At 47.9% G+C, this 17643-nt stretch overlaps 1 protein-coding gene and 1 pseudogene across 4 annotated transcripts in view; one reads left to right on the plus strand and one right to left on the minus strand.

Annotated features, from left to right (window-relative positions):
- Positions 1-15317, minus strand: part of LOC136322170 (uncharacterized) — a 129136-nt pseudogene extending 113819 nt beyond the window's left edge.
- ASTN2 (astrotactin 2) overlaps positions 15242-17643 on the plus strand; it is an 886721-nt gene continuing 884319 nt past the window's right edge. For all 4 annotated transcript variants that reach the window (XM_066256387.1, XM_066256389.1, XM_066256388.1 and 1 more), the window contains exon 1: positions 15242-15784. In XM_066256387.1, the coding sequence (XP_066112484.1) occupies positions 15316-15784 (469 nt within the window). In that variant the 5' untranslated portion in view covers positions 15242-15315. The remainder of the gene's footprint in view (positions 15785-17643) is intronic.

Here is a 17643-nt window from a genome sequence, read left to right on the forward strand (position 1 = left end):
TTCCGGTCTGTGTTTTTCATCCTCCTTCTGAGACCAGAGGGCTAGGCTGGCAAGTGCTTTTCCAAGGGTCTGCATGAGCATGAGAAGAAAGCAAAACACACAAGCTCCCAATGGGCCCGCCACCGTCCCTTCTTGCCTCATTCTGTGGGCCAAAAGAAGTCACGCCGCCAAACCCTGACTCAACGGTGGGGAAATCGGCTCTGTCTCCTTAGCAAGACGAACTGCAAAGGCACCTGGCCAAGGTCGCAGACCCTGGGAGGCATGAGGAACTAGAGCCATCATAGAATGAACGGCATTCTCTTTCTCAAATGGCTCCATACTACCTGGAATATTCTAGGGCAGGGGTCGGGAACCTTTTTGGCTGAGAGAGCCATGAACGCCACATATTTTAAAATGTAATTCCGTGAGAGCCATACAATGACCCGTGTACATTACGCATTATCCAATTAAAATTTGGTGTTGTCCCGGAGGACAGCTGTGATTGGCTCCAGCTACCCGCAACCATGAACATGAACGGTAGGAAATGAATGGATTGTAATACATGAGAATGCTTTATATTTTTAACATTATTATTTTTTTTATTAAAGACTTGCCTGCGAGCCAGATGCAGCCATCAAAAGAGCCACATCTGGCTTGTGAGCCGTAGGTTTCCAACCCCTGTTCTAGGGACTCAATAAGTGTTACTGTTATTATTTTTGTTGTTGCTGCAATATGCTAAATAGTGTCCTAAGTGCTGTACACACATTACTGCATTTAGATTGCATAGTGATTAGAAAGCAGATTTCTGTTGAATTTTTCCTACTTGACCTAAAAGTCTACTGTACGTATGGCTGCTGGCCCCATTACAGTCTTCTAGCATATCCAAGTGTCATTTATTGAAGGTAATAGAGAATCCCAACTTATTCTTTAAAGCTGAAAGATGCTAGTTTGAGAAACAGCCACAGATTTCTTTCGGAGCGCCATCCTTTGAACACCGCACACGTGGCCTTTTCTCTCTCGCGGTTTGTCTGTACCGGCTACCTGCTCTTTCAAAGACATAGACATAAACAGAAGCACCGTGAGGTATATTAAAGCACATGCTGGCGGAATTTCGCTCCCCAGTGGCTGGTGTCCAAGGCAAGTCTTGCCTTCCGCAACTTAAGAATTTCAGCACTACGATGATCCTCATCCCTGGAGCGCCTTCTGCGGCGAAATGGGAGTCATCAGCCACCAGCTACCTTTGCAGTGAGCAGGTGGCGTAGGCAGGAAAGTGGGCCACGCATGCTGAATTATCAGGGAGAGCTCTCAGAAAAGGGCCTTCAGATGAGACTGTCAGACCTGGGTGTCATTGATTTACAGATGATAATGACATTAAGGCTCAGCATGCCGACAGCTTCTTCATAACAGTGGAAAGGGACAGAAGTGTCACTCAGCAATCAGAAAAACGACCGACCGAGACCTATCTCTATAGATTTCACGTTTACCCCTTGGGTCAGCTTCTTCTGCTCATTTTCTTCAAATGGATGCGAATTCCTCCCATCTGTCTGGGGATTTGCTCTCAACCTGAGATAATGGGAGTCAGCAGGGAAAGAGAGATCTTTCCCTCTTCTCTCTCCATTATCACCCCTCTGATTATTTTGGTGCCTTCACATGCAATTCAAGGGTAATCAGAGTTTGTACGTTGACTGCATTAGGAATCCCTGATTCTCAAGCTCTCCCAAGTCACCAAGGAGCCTCAGAAAATCAGGGCCACTTGGTTTGTTTAGTACCAAATCCAATGTCTGACACAAAACAGGTATTCACTCAATTTTTGTGAAACTAATGAGGACATTATTCTTTCTGATTCCTGAATCTCTCTCTAAAGCTCTGTCATCATTCATTTATTCATCTATTTATTTGTTCAGCAAATATGTACTAGGACTTGGCGTGGGATTTTTGCATGAGTGACAAAAGATGAATCAGGTCACCTCCAGCTTCAAAGAACTCAGAGAATAGGAAAGGAGATGAGGCTTTGTATCAGTCAGTTATTACCACAATAATGCTATGTGATAAAAAAAAAAAAAAACCTCTAAAACTCAACAGCTTAAAATGGCGATCATTTATTCTCACTGGGATATGCGAAGGTTGACTTGGGGAACCTGCTGATTAGGCTGGTTTTCACTAAAATTGTCTCCAAACTGCAGGTTAGGTCCAGATCTGCTCTCACATCTGTCACCCTGCTTGGACAGGTGACCTAGACAAGGCACCTTCCCCTCATGACAAGGCAGAAGCACATAAGAGACAGCTCCGCTACAAGAACCATGGCTCACATCATGATTGCCAAGATCTCAGTAGCCGATGCAGGTCACACAGCCCAGTTTAACATCAGGAGCTTCTAGAGGAGTCTTTCTACTGACAGTGAGAGGAGGAAGAGAATAAACAATCTAAAGCATCATAGCCTTACATGCAAACTGCATATGTAATAAAATATTAACTGATATAAATAAGTCACATAGAAATAAGGACAAGTAATGGGAAAAAATAGTACATATAATATAAAGGATAGGAGAAGAATCAGAAATGACCCTAAAGGATGGAGCCTGTCTGGGCATGCAGAGTTCTAGCTTGAGAAAAATAACCGAGAGAGAGGTACCAGGGAATTCAGAGTGTGTACTGGAACTAGTGAGGACATTTATTTCGATGAGAGCATAGGTTGTGGGGGGCAGAAATGTGAGAGACAGTAGTTCGAAAAGGTTCTTTGGGAACTTAAATATATTGCCAAGGGGTTACAATGTAACTGTTATATTAGACCTAACGCAACAAAAATTAATTAGAGAATAACAGGTGAGAATTAAAGCTAACAACCACAAAAAAAGTACATAGTGTCTTGGCAAGGGAGGTGTTAGACAATATATTAGTTCCTAAGACTCTCCATGGATGTCGCTGAGAATGAACTACCAGTAGGCCGAGGTGATAAACACCAGACATTACATTTTTTCAAGTATTATTCTTTTCCAGTGAATCTCAGTGGGTGACTCAAACCTCAGGCTTAATGCCGTGACTGCAGTCTGTCTCTCCCTGGTGCAGCTCCCCCCTGCCTCTCCATGCTGTCACCTGGAGCAGAAATCCCTCTTGCCTTCCAAGGGGAAGGGATCTCACCAGCTGTTGGCCGACTGCGCAGAGAGCAGAGATGCCGTGGAGGGTCCAGGAGGCCCAGCGCAGGGCAGAAGGCAGTGCTATTTCTGTCTGTGTGGTCTTCCCCACCCCCCGCAACGCATCTTCAGTTTAAAATGCGATTAACATTCATAAGAATACAATGCATAATGTCAGTAGGCCACTGTTTTTATGTTACCAAATATACATATATTCAGTAATTAACCAATGCACTCATTTGTTCATTTATTCCACAAATATACTTATTGAGCACCTCCTGGGTGTCAGAGACTTTGCTACAGGCTGGGTACACAGCAGTGCGCAAGAGAAATGAAATTTCTTTCCCCGTAAAGCTTGCTCTGAGTGACGGAGGCAGTTCATCAATCAATCCGTGAATCAGCTGTAGTGCAGAGAATGTCGACATGCAAAAGATGGTGAATAGGTGAGTCCTTCAGAGTCAGGAGTCATGGAAGTCCTCTTCCTGGGAAAGTCATTTGCACCGAGACGAGACTCGAGCAGCAACAAGGAGCGAGTGAACGCCCTTCTCTGCCAGCCAGCAAACTGGGATGCGTGGCTCAACCCCCCTCTGGCCTCAGTTTCCTAATTGGTAAGAAGGAGGTGTTATTTCTAGGGGTAATGTGGAGATTCAGCGTGTTATTATTTGCAAAGTGCTTAGAACAGTCCCTGGCACATCAAACGACGTCAGTCTAAAGGGGGAGACAGACAAGCAGATGCTCCTGGTCCTGGTAGGCGCTAGGTGCCAAGATGAAGACTGGAGGGTGTCTGCTCCAGCCTGGGGCATCGGGGGGGTCTTCCGAGATAGAATGATGCAAAATCAAGCAGAGAGGAGGGAACATAACATTTACTAAGCACATAGGTTTTGGTACGACGCAACTTCTCTTGTGATTTGTAGAATTGACCTTTCACAACAACTTTGTGAGCTAGGTATGATTATGCTGAGATGAAAACCATATCACTGTGCATATACCTTATCCATGACATTATGGCAGAATTAATATTCTAAACCAAGATACCTTATACAACACCAGTTGCAACTTTTATTTCACCACTTTGGTTTTTGACCAAGAAGGTTTAGGATACTATACTAGCTAACATTTATTATTAATAGAGGTTTCATGCTTTTAATTTATCAGTTCAATTAATTCTCATCCAACTCCATGAAGTAGGTACTCTTGTTGTTTTCATATTAAAAAAAAAACAAAAGTTCAGAGATGTTAAGTAATTTTTCCAAGGTCACCCAGCAAGTATTAGAGTCAGGATTTGAATTTAGATAATCTGATAGTCGAACCCATGAATGTATCTGCCGTCTATGCTGTACCTCACTTTATGGTAAAATAAGATTGGATTAGGAGTTGTAGGATTTGACTCAAGATCCAATTCTTCAAACTCGTTATCTTCCAAACCTTGGGTAAATCACACCTTGAGTTTTATTCTTACCATTTGTAAATGAGGCTAGTAATTCCTGTCCTAATAGCTCACAGGTTGTGGGAGTCAAATGTGATGTTGATGGGTATAGACACATTCGATGTAAGTAGAAGTTGTTATTGATTATGGTTGTTGTTTTTATTTTAATACCCAGGCAGAGAATTGTGGAGGTGGCCAACAGAGACAGCTAGTCTCTGTAAGGGAGAAGAATATAGATGCCTTTAGATACTTGGAGAATGTTCATGACAGTTGTCCCATATGGTTTTCCCCCAAATATGGAATTTGAATCAATAAGTGGTAGACTCAACAAGGAAAATATAAACCAGTGCATTCTATTAGTCAGAGCCAGCCAAAGAATGAAGCAGTTTTCAGTGGAGATAGTGAGTCCCCCACCTTCAGTGTGTGCAAGCTATGGGACCTCACAGCACGGGGGCAGGGGGATTATTAAGGGAAAATTTGCATATGGGAGAGGTTCACACCTGGACAGCTGTGATAGATGCCATGCTACATGCCTGCTGTCCCCTCTTGTGCTACTCGGGACCATTCACTAGCTAAAGCCAAAATAACATTTTAAAAATGTAGTCTGACGATGCCATCCGCTTATGTAAAATTGCTCACGGCTTTCCATGTAAATTAGAATTAAATACAAACTTCTTCCCACGGCCTACATAGACCTGAATAATTTAAGCCACACGAATTCATTCCATCCTTTCCCAGTGTTCCCGTTCAACTCTCTAGCCATGCTGACTTCTGGTATTTGGCTCCTAGAATTTGCCAAGTTCCCTCTCAGAATTTTTGTTGTTGCTGCTCCCTTTACCTGGAATTGTCCCCTAAATGCCTGTCCCCAGCCATAACAACTGTTATTCACCCTTCCTCATTTCTAATTAATTGACACATTTTTGAAGTTGCATCACCGGGTTCTCAAATATGAATACGACCCTCTCTCAGTATTCTACTTTATAGAATGATCTTCTGTTGCATCACAGAACATTTCATTATATTCTCTTTTGATTGTGGTAAGGACAGTTAATGCGAGATCTGTCCTCTTACAAAGACAGTATTATTAACACGGGGCACGATACAGTTTTGTTCACGACGGGCACCGTGGTAGACAGCAGATCTCTAGACCGTAATCATCCGGCATAACTATAACTTCATCCCAGTGGAATAGCAGCTCCCCATTTCCTCCTCCCATGTATTCATTTATTTTTTAAGATTTTATTTATTGATTTTACAGAGAGAAGAGGGAGGGAATGCGAGAAGTAGCTGCTTCCCTCTAGCTGTTCATTGGTTGTTTTGTCATATGTGCCTCAACTGTGCAAGCCCAGGATTTTGAACTGGAGACCTCAGCATTCCAGGCCACTGCTCTATCCACAGCGCCACCACAGGTCAGGCCCATGGATTCATTTTTGATTATTTGTTTTCATCATCTCTTGACTGGGCGGTAAGCTCCAGGAATGCCGGGACCATTTTAGTATTGATCATTGTCGTATCCCTGCTCCTGGACCATAGTGTTCCATTGGATTCCATGCAGGAGAGACAAGAAGAAAAAAGGGAAGGGGAAAGGGAGAAGGGATGGAAGAAGAAGGAAGGGCTCTTTTGCGTTTAAATATATATATATATATATATATATATATATATATATATATAGTTTCTTTTTTCCCTCTGTAAACTAAAGCCTCAGTTTAAAAAGAACACACACACACCTAAGAAAATGATGCACATATTATATACAGTGGCTAGAGCTGGGAAGAGGACTCCTAGCAGATTTTGCCGGAAGTCTGTCTAGAACGAGACGGAGTGCAGCTGCTCCCTCTGAAGACACAGGAAGGCTGTGGAGCCCCAGCCTCGCTGAGTGTGCAGATTACCATACAATAGTCCTCCAGGATAGCTCAGTAAGTGGGTCAACAGTGGGGGATGTCCTCTGCTTCTCTGAGATCCACCTGAGCATGGCCCTGGGAATTATGTGGACATAAAGCTCGTTCAGACAGTGAGAGGAACAGTAAAAGGAGGCCATGGAGTTGGGAGTCAGGGCAATGAGCCTCCTGCTGTCATCAAATGTGCAGGAGGTTTGAAAAGCAGGCAGTCTTGGAGTTTCACCTCAGTTCATCAACCACACGAGCCCCTGTCTGTCCATTTAATAGACAAATAGTATCATGCCCATCTTATAGATGAAGAAGGGATGCTTGCAGAGATAAGTAACTTGCCCAATCCATCAAATAAAGTTAGCAGCTGGGAAAGCTGGGAGTTGAGCCCTGGCTTTTAAGGTTGCTAAATGGTGTGACTTGAAAATTAGAAACAACTTACATACAGTAGTATAACATCAACAAATGTAAAGATACGGACTGCGAAAAGAGATCTGCTCTCTCCCTACTCTGTTCAAGGTCACAACAGTTGTAAATGGCAGAGCTGAAATTCACAGCCAGTGTTGTCTTATGCAAGAAATTGTGCTTTTAACATTCATTCATTCATTCATTCATTGATTCCATAATCGTTGATAGCCTAACACATGCCAGGCAGCAGGGAATAAGATTGACAGGACTTCTGCCCCTGTGAAAATGATAATTAATGTTAAATACTGCCCCTGCAATGTGATCGCATCATTCCTGTTACAAAAGTATGCAAACTCCTAACCCTTACACTATGTGATCTTCTTGGAGGAGGTCCCGGGGAGGATGTGACCGCTGGTGGACCCATGAGCTGGACCCAAACAATGGGCAATCGGAGGCTCCTCGCCCTCTTACCCATACTTAAAATGTACTTTCTACTCACCATTCCCATGACCAGAACCACTTCAAGGACACAACCTTGAGAAAGTAATGCATTGCTGAGACCATCCAAACAGTATATGTGATTGAACCCTCTTAAGGCCTCTATATAAACTTGTCAGATGTTGGCAGGCAGGTGCTGGGATCTACTTGTCTTGTGGTTGTCCAAGATAAGCCCCCTGGGTGAGTTCCCCTGACTGTTACACCTTCCACCAAACAACCTGGAGCCGTCCACATCTTCCTGAAGTTCTCTCCTTGCCCTCCGTGTGTGGGAGTTTTAAACTTTTTACCCAGAGAAGTTAGAAGTGCTTTATTAGATGTAAGTTGCCCAGCACATTGCATTTTCTGTGTGTTACCAATTCTTCCCACGTAAAGCAGGAGTTAAGATGGCTGTAAAAATTAAATAAAAAACTGTGTACTGTGCCAAACTCATAGTAGGCACCCAGAAACTGTTGTAAAAATAGTTACTCCGTGCTGATGTTGCTTTGCTTTCACCATTTCAAAATATAATAATACAAATAATGTGATGCAGAAAGAAAAATGACCCTCGTACTCTATAGCAGAGAATAAAGCTTATACTTTTTTACTAGTAATATACATTCCAATGCACCAGGTGAGCAGTTCAGCTTGAATAAATATAGATCAGATACTGCAATGCTTGTGTTTTTCCTTTAAAACTAAAGCAGCGTCCCAGAGAGAAAAGATTCCAGACAGAACGAGCTCATAGAACCCAGAAAGAGAATCCTAAAAATAAAGCAGAGGTACAATTTGTAGGAAAAATAGATCCACAGGAGCCGACACCCCCCAGCTAGTACGTGTTCCCGGTGAAGGAAGATGAGTATAACGGCGGAGGAAGGAAACAGGAGTAAGGCAAATGATCAGCTCATCAAAGAGGTACAGAGATTTGGGCACAAGCAAATGAATGACAAAGATGAATTAAAGATGAGTGAGATTGGGAGGAAAAAAGAAAATGCAAAAGAATGAGTGAGGAAAAGAAAGAATATTAGGGGAGGTATTGGAGGATTTTGACTGGATGGTGTAAGAAGGATGTGCAACGAGGGAAGTAAAACACCGAAGGAGAAGGGGTTGATTTAGGGGGACCGGGGCAGGGAGAGCGGGAGGTAGTGAGAGGTATGAGCTGGAGACGAAGGATAATAAATTTGAGCGTTGTTAAGGGAAAGAGTCAGAGAAGTACTGGGTTGAAGCAGAGATCAGTCAAAGAGTGCAAATGAGGAAAGACAATGCTGATTAAAATATTCTTCCATTTTTCACGAAAGGGAAGAGAGAGACAATGGTAAAAGTTTGCTCTAAATGAGACGTACGTACATAATGGCAATGTTCTGAAAGGGAAATGAGAGATGGGGAGGGGAAGGCAAAGAGACAGAGCGGTCACAGGAGGGCCACATGCACGGACATTCGGACATTCGGAGGTAGAAATCACTCCACCATTACTGCAGACTGACTATGCGCCAGAGAACACGGGGTCCTCCTGGTTAAGCCCGCTAGCTCATTCCCGCTTCCCACTCCCCCACTTAGAAGAAAGGACAGCCAGGCTCAGAGAGGTCGCGGATCACTAAAAATTCGCCAACTGGTACGCAGTAGAGAAAATATTTTGAACTGACTTCAAAAAGAGGTTCTGAGCAGGAAGAGATATAGTTATAGAGATCTATTTTGGGTCCGTCAACAGTAAGATGAAAAGCTCTGAAACTGACCTCAGTTGTGTCACTGATCCTCTACCACCTGATGGAGCTGGGACCTACCTGAGTCAAGATGCCGAGGGATGGGCTGAGCTAAAACAAAGGAGGGTCCAGGGGAAGGTGGCTGAAGGGAAGGAAAGGCGACGCTATACTGGATGAGGAATGGAGTCACCATGCTGCAGGGAGCCAGGCAGAATGGAAAGGACACCGTGAGCAGACACAAACGGTGAGGATTTGCGGGTATGAAGAGGGTCAATGGAAGAGTGAGCGCAGACAGAGCAGAGACGAAGCAGGAGGTATCAAACTCTCCTCCTGAAATGGAGTTTGGGCTCTCGGGAGCGTCTTGAGGCTTAAAGAAAAAACAAAAACAGTTAAAAAAAATCTCTTGAATCCTGGAAAGCTGAGAAGGGAGGAAAGACGGAAAGAAGGAAAGTCCAGAGGAAGGAAGAGGGGCAGTGAATGGACAGAGGGTGGGCCATGCACGCAGTGAAGAAAACCAGAAGCACAGCTCGCTTTCTTCACGACAGAACTCTGGCTGGTGCCCAGGGCCTTACCTTTCTTCAAGTACAAAGTCAATAACTACACGATCATTTATGACCACGTACTTGTTCTGTGTCTGTACCTTGTGTTGCTAGTCACGGTGCCAGTTTGTATGAACGTAGTGGGGACCAAGACACAGGTGTTGTTTGATCTCTTGGAGTTTCCCAGCCTCGTGGGGAAGACGCATCAAGATAATAATGCACTACTCACCGTAAAGTATTAAAATATGTAGTGGGTGCAATTTAAAAAAAAATAAGGAGATATGAAAAGGCAAAGCAGGGCAGACAGAGAGGGGCTAGTTTAGACTGGGTGGTTCGCCATCGTAGGGAGATGCTTCATCTGCTAAGACGTGTAGGTAGATAACGGGTAACAAGGCGATATCCGGAGGGTGCTCTGTCCAGGCAGAAGGAAGAGCCAGTTTGAAAACACCAGGGCAGCAAGGGCTTCTCCATTCGGGGACAGAAAAGTGGTACCAATGGCTGGAACAGAGGAATTGAGCTGAGGAACTTGTTACATGGGGATGGATTGGACAATAGGGAGTGAGATGCCATAACATGTTTGGATTTACTTATAACATTGATGAGAACCTATTATGGGCTATGTTCATATATGTAATCTCATTTTAATTCCTGTAATGATCTTGAAAAGCAGGTACTACTTTCCCCATTTCACAAGTGAACAAAATGAAAGGTCTGGTGGGGACATTACTAAGTAACTTGAACCAGTAGATAAGCAGCAAAAATCATATCTAAACCCAAGCCTAATCCCTGGTTTCCCAAATACACAAGGCTGCTCAGGCAGGTGGTATGCATAGAAGGACTTAAAGAAAACAAAACAAAACAAGACAGAATAGAGTATGAAGGAAGGAGGGAAATGTTGTAAAACTCCCTAGAAAGAGAAATATGAAATATGAAAGATACAGCAAAAGAAAGCATTTGCTGGGAGAACTAGGAAAAAGTTAGAAAGAATAAAAAAGAATTTCAGATCAGTGGAGTCAGAGATGGGGGTCCAAGGAGGCTCTAGAGGGGAATAAATTACATCAGTCATGAAATGTAACTAATTATATCAGTCATGAAATGGGACTGAGTGAAGAGGAAAGAGGAGAGAGAGAAGCTGAGGGCAATAAGAGCGGTGCCACTGGCCACAGGACAAGACATCAGCGTAAGAACAGGGAAGTCCCCGTGTACTGGGAACAGGTGGGGGAGGGGCGGTGCAGCGGGTAGCATGCTGGGGCAGACAGAGCCAGGATTCAGGAATCAGACAGACTTGTGTCCCAGCACTTGGTAACTACATGATCAAAGTCAACTTTCTCAGCTTCCTCCAACCTTGAGCTCCACAGCTATCAAATGGGGATAACAAGGTTTCTTCCTCCAGATGTTGCTGGGACTGTGCATCTCAGCAGCCGTTATAAATTATTGAGCACTTACTATGTTAAGTCCTTTGCATAATTACTTCTGAAACCTCACTGCCACCAGAAGGCAGGCATGATCATCATTCACTGACATACTGTATAAAGTTTTGAAGTAGCAAAATATGCCTTCAGAAATCTGAATTCCTCTCCTGTGGTCATTCCCTATTCGACACTACAGTCCGTCCTCCTCAAAATGAACAGCGACTTTCTTGCCTGACTTCGCTGCCTTGTCTTAGATCAATCCCTCTCCCCCTCACTGGACTCTCTTCACTTCCTTTCATATGCTTTGCCCTCTCTGCCCTCCATTTGTTCCACATTCTGTGTTCTCAGGCAGGTGTCTTATTTGCAAGCAGTGGATACCAATTCTGGATCACTTAAGCAGACACAGAATTCAGTAGAGTGATATCAGATTACTTAGACTCTCCAGGGTGGCAGGGGTTCTGGGCTCAGAGTCTATGGTGTCAGCAGCACCATTCCAAACCACAGCACAGAACTGGCTGCTGGAGATTCGGGCAGTCCCTGGCTTACACACAAGATAGGTCCTGTAGGTTTGCTCTTAAGTTGTTGTTCTGTGTAAACTGGAACAGGTACATTTACCAATTAAATGCAAAACTGGATGTTGTCTTAACACAATGTTTTTTTTTAATGGTATTTTTTTTATTTTTATTTATTAATTTTTAGAGAGGAGAGAGAGGGAGAGAGAGAGACAGAGAGGGAGAGAGAGAGAGAGAGAGAAGGGGGGAGGAGCTGGAAGCATCAACTCCCATATGTGCCTTGACCAGGCAAGCCCAGGGTTTCGAACCGGCGACCTCAGCATTTCCAGGTCGACACTTTTTCCACTGCGCCACCACAGGTCAGGCAAAACAATGTTTATTTTAACCTTTCTGTACATGAAAATACTCCAACATTCTCAAATACAACTTTAAGCAGTCTTGGGTGACGCAGCAGATGATGGACTTGTTGGATAGGATGGATCTGGAGTTAGAGAGTCAGGGTTTGATTCTGCTGCTGGACTCAGTTTCTTGAAGTTGGCACCAAGGGAGGTTTGTACAGAGCTTTTCTTTGTCTCGTCATAACTGGCCCTGTGGCATGTCAGGCCTTCGGTAACGGGATGGTAAATGTTGGTGAACCTCTCTGCATCAGGATCTTGCTCCTTTCGCTTTGCCAATCCTGCTTCAGTGAGATGAAAAGCATCAGCTAACTCTTTTGTAGAAAGCTTGTTTGGTTCTGGAGTATCTAAGGTCCTTGCTTTCTTCCCTAAGTGCTATCATCAGCCACTCTAATCCCATAAAGTCTTCATTGGTTAGTTCTTTGCCGTAGTAGTTGAGAAACTAACTCTATGCTATCATGTTCATTGATGTCCAACTGCAGTGGATTACCAATAGCTCTAAGGATGCTCTGTTTGTAAGTACAGGTTGTACTTAAGTCGGATGTTTGTAACTCAGGGACTTATTGTACTATGGTTGCAGCTGCAGCCAGGCATAAATACAGCAATTCATACTCTTGACCCCAGTGACACTGGGGTCTGAGCTGTACTGTTAGAACCATGCTCACTAACAATGAAACCTGAATGTAACTGCCCCAACAGTTGCCACTTTGGTCCCCACGTGGCTTCTGCCTTTCAGCTTCCTTCCAGCCTCTGGACTGGTGAATCTGATTGGTGAGTGTTGAGTCATGTGCCCAAGGCCTAGCTGCAGTGGAGGCTGAGAAAGTGTCTGGAAATTTCAGCTTCTTCATGGGAGGTGGACTGTGCCTCAGACAGTGCAGCACCCTCTGATGTAGGAAACGGATTCAGTCAGAGGCTGAACAGTTGCAAAGAATCCCAAATGCCAGCTTTAGCCAAGAATGTCCACCCTCTGCTACTAATCCTTCATGGTGCAACTCCAAGGCCACCTCCCCTGGGAAGTTTTCTTTGATTTCTCCAAGCATAAGTTTCAAAGCACCTCATAAAAGAAATACATGTCTGCCTGCCTAGTATTGCAGGTATTTTTGTGCTTGTTTCTTCCCTACAACCCTCCCCACACCACATCATTATAAGTTCCCCAAGGGCAGGAGCTGTGTTTATCCATCTCTGCATCCCCATGGAGTGCGTGGTAGGAGTCCTGGATATTTGGTTATGAATGAATGAATGAAAGTGTTGGTCACATTTGACAGGCCTTTGTACCAGAGGTCCATGAAGGACTTGCACAGACTCTGCCTTACATAAGGGAACCCTTTTTTCCTGGTGTGCACTTCTATAAATGGACTATGTCAGCATATTTGAAGAAAGGGGCATAGAGAATCAGAAAGCCCCATTGCAGAGGATAGTGGTGGATTGTACGGGTACAAAGGAGAGACTGAGGGAGGCAGGGTGACATATTTTGGAGGAGTAAATGAACTGAAGCAGGCATCAGAGAGAGGGCAGATGATTTAGAATCAGAGTACTTGAAAGGCCAGATCTCACTCCCCCCTTCCCCACCCAAATTCACAGATTAGTAAACTGAGACAGAAAAAGCATACCTTGCAAACCTCAGAGCTGAAACAGACCCAGCTGTGCTCATGCAGATGTACCTTTCACATCTTTGACAGGTGGGCTTTCCAAGGTCACTGAGGACAGTGTGTTTAATGGAAACAGTCAAGATTTTGGATCCTGGAGTTCAAATTGTAGCACTTCTGATCAGTAGCTATGTGACCTTGGGAAATCCCTTCACCTCTGTGACCCCTGGTCTCAGTTTTCTCATCTGGAAAATGGGAGTCATAATATCCATCTCCTTGAATTATGATTACGTTCAAAAGCTAGCATACATGCATTTTAACTCTTGGAGAACGATTAATAGATCTTAAGTTCAAGGTCACAAAATAGGTTTTCATGTTTCCTCCTTTTCAGTCCTCTGCTTTTATCCAAAGTCATAGGAAAGTAGCTAAAATGAGATGAGAGAGGGGAAAAAGGCAATTCCTAGAAGGGTCGAAGACAGGAAGCAGAAAAGAGGCAGAGGAAGGTAGTAAACACAGAGACCACACAAAAGGTTCAGGTGGGCAGGGAGAGATGGGAAGTGGCTCACAAATTGTTGAGGGAAAGCATTTATAAGATTAAAGTCAAGATGAGGAAGAAGGAAATGAATGGAGAGATGAAAGAGAACAGAGAGAGGCAAGATGAAGAAAAGGGAGGGGGTGGGGAGTGGAGAAGGCGGGCTGCTGGAGCCCCAGAGCCCTGCAGAGGTGATGGCTCCCTGGAGGCTCCAAGGTATGTGAGTCAGAGGCAGTCAGTAGGCTGAAGGCCAAAGGCTGCCATGCGTTCAGGACCCGGGTTTACAGTTCAACTTGACACTGGGGGAGGAAGGACCAAGGGTGAAGAATTGGTGAGCAGATTCTTCCTCTGGGAATGGGACAGAGGATGCAGAAGCTTGTGGGAGCGGCAGGCAGAGTACTAGGTCTCTCTCTCTCTCTCTCACCCTTTTCAGGAATTTCACACAGAGAACAGAAGCAGCCAAGTAGAGCAGCTCCAAGCTAGGAGTAGCGATCCAAAATAAAAGCGCGTTGAGTGGGCTGGATTGTAGGGCAGCAGCTGGGGGCCAGAGCCTCCCGGCCAAGGCACTGCGGGAGGGTGGGGGCTAGAGGGTGCAACTGGACACCTTTCTGCCCATTAGAAGTTAGTGCAACCCGGCGGAGGCCTGCATGGAAGGGAGAGATGGGGTCTTGGTGGCGGGAGAATGATTACCTGAGTTGTTGGCAAGTGGGTAGGGAGGGGGCTCTGAGGCCACGAGGAATTATTAATATTTTAGAACCAGAAAAGGGCACAGGACTTGCTATTGGGCTTGAGGGTAGACAAAGTTAAGTCTCGGCCATCCAGCGGCGCCCTCTCCCTCAATAAAGGCGGGGCCTGGAGCCGCGCTGGACTATGGCGCGCCCCCAGGTGCTGCCTCGGGGTTGAGCCAGGGCGGGGTGACGGTGGGCAAGCTGGGTTGAGCCAGAAGGCTTTGGGGGAGGCGTGAGCGGGTCCCTAAGTCTTAGCGACTTGACAAGGGGTGGCGTGGCTAAAGGACACTGTGAGAGCGGCGTTGGGGGATCCTGGGAAAGGGGAGGGGGCGCCTGGGATTTGCACGAGGCCGGGCGGAGCCTCCGAGACGCTCGGGGTGTGCCGAGGGAGCCGGCGGAGGGCCGGGCGCCGGGCCCGGGGAGGCGGGCGGGGGGGCGGGCCGGGCCGAGCGGGAGGCGGAGCCGGGCGCTGGGGCTGCTGGCGAGCGGCTCCCACGGCTCCTGTGCTCCGGCGTCCTGGTTCGCTTCGGCGTTCGCCGCCGCCGCCGCTGGTTCCTCCTCCTCCGCCGCCGCGGCCGCGACTCGCAGCACCGCAGCCCCTCCCGCCATGGCCGCCGCCGGCGCCCGGAGCAGCCCCGGCCCCGGCGCGGGGCTCTGGGGGCGGCTGAGGCTCGGCTTCCACCCGGCGCCGCCGCCGCCGCCGCCGCTGCTGCTGTTCCTGCTCCTGCTGCCGCCGCCGCCGCTGCTGGCCGGCGCCACCGCCGCCGCCTCGCGGGAGCCCGACAGCCCCTGCCGGCTCAAGACGGTCACGGTGTCCACGCTGCCCGCCCTGCGGGAGAGCGACATCGTCTGGAGCGGCGCCCGCGCCGGGGCCGGGGCCGGGACTGGGACTGGCGCTGCAGCCGGGGCCGGGGCCGGAGCCGCCGCTGCCGCCCCCGCCGCGTCCCCGGGCTCCGCCAGTTCCGCGGGCGCCACCGCCGAGTCGCGCCTCCTGCTCTTTGTGCGCAACGAGCTGCCGGGGCGCATCGCGGTGCAGGACGACCTGGACAACACCGAGCTGCCCTTCTTCACTCTGGGTAAGGCTGGGCGCCGGCACACGCGGCATCCCGAGGACCCGTGAGCCCCAAGTGAAACCGGACGGGTGGGGGCGCCTTGGGGATCCCCGGCCCGGGCTGCCGGCGGCGGGGTTGGGAGAGGGCAGCTGAAGGGCCCGGAGGGCGCACAGGTGGTTGGAAAGGGTTATGAGGCAGGAGGTCCCAGAGAGTGAGTGCGTGGCGGGAGCTCGGGGGGCGTGCCAGACCTTCTGCCGCGGGGACCGGTGCCTCCTTCTCTCATCCCAGACGTGGAGCTCTGTCGCGGTCCGTCCCCAGGACCCCACGTCGCTGAATATGCCCCAGCCTGGGGCCAGAGAAGTGCCCCACTCCGACGCCAGGTGCGGGTCTAGCTGCCCACTGCTCCTATGGGCAATGGGCACTGCCGCCTGCGGTTACCGCCCCTTCGTCCTCGCGTCCGAGTTGTTGACTGTGCTCCTCGGGATAGATTTCCTCGAGAATCGGAGCAGAGAAGCAGCGTGTAAAATCACTCCATTCTCATAAACTGAGTTCCCACAGGGGTTGGGTGACCTTGGTCCAGTCGCTTCCTCCCTCCGGGCCTCAGACTTGGCCGTCTGTGAAGCGCGGCAGGGGAGGATTAAGTGGTGTCTGAGGACTGAGATTCTGAGCCCGAGGTCTCCACTTTCAGACTGGCGGATTCGCCCCCAACCCTTGCTGGCACGTTATTTTTTCTAACCCCCACCCACCCTAACTCCGCCACTGGGCTAATAATAATAACTTAAAAGCAAGAAAATGGAAAGAGAGGGGATGAGGTGGGGGTAGGGCTGGGGAGGGGGCTCACACGGAAAAGTTAATCAGAAAGTTCGCCAGCAGCTTGCTGCCTGCTGGTTCCCAGCGCGAATCCCAGAGGAGCCGGCCCTTCGGAGGAGCTGTGGGAAGCGCGGCTGATTTCCCACCCGGGTAATTGATAGCTTAATTATCTTGGAAAGAGTTTACAAAAATGCTGTTCCCCCTTAGCTCTCCCGCGCTCGCTGGTCGCTCGCTCACCCCTCCCCTCTTGGGGGCGCGGGGCGCGATTGGTTGTCGGAGTCTGGTCAACAGCAGCGCCTGCGAGGCGCGGGGGCTCTCCCGGAGACTCCCGAGCTCGTCTTCCCCGGAGCCTGGCTTTGCTGGATCCGGCTCAGCCCAGGCATCGCGCGGCTGGTGGGCCTTCGCGCTCAGGGCCTTCCGAATCTCGGCTTGAACCTATTACCTTAACTCTTTGCTTGCCCGAGAAGCCCCAAAGAGTAAGAGTAAATCAATGGACTAGACTCCTTTCTCCTGGGAGCCATAGTATTAAAAAAAAATTTTTTTTTAAAAATTTTTTGTGATCCTCTGCCCCTTTCTTTTCATGCTGGCTGCCTCTGGAGATCTGAGCGAGTGCCAGGCCCTCCCGTGCTCTGAGCTGGAGACTGAAGTTTCTGGCGCTTGGGCTCTCCCTGGCTGGCTGTAACCCTAGCATGCTGAGATTTCTGCACCGCAAGGCGGGGAGAGCGCGCCTCGCAGGTTCCCAGGGGACTTCCCTTGGTGTCGCCTCTGTCGTGTGACACACACACACACACATACACACACACACACAGGCACACAGGCACACATTCAGGCATACACATAAGTGCGCCTTTGGGGCTGCCAGTTTCTAAGGAAGGGGACGAAGGTGGGGATGGGGTACCTCAGGGCAGAGAGCTAACCTTGGGCTCAGGGCTGATGCCTCCTGCTTCCCCCAAGGGGACAAGGAGGCTGTCCCTTTCTCACCACTTCCAGTCTTAAGTGTATTCTATCACCCTCACCATCTCTCCACAGCCGATGCCCTGACAGGTCAGAAGTGCAGGTCTCCCTAAATGACT

Source organism: Saccopteryx bilineata, chromosome 2 (genome assembly GCF_036850765.1).
Source record: "Saccopteryx bilineata isolate mSacBil1 chromosome 2, mSacBil1_pri_phased_curated, whole genome shotgun sequence".
Lineage (NCBI taxonomy): Eukaryota > Metazoa > Chordata > Mammalia > Chiroptera > Emballonuridae > Saccopteryx > Saccopteryx bilineata.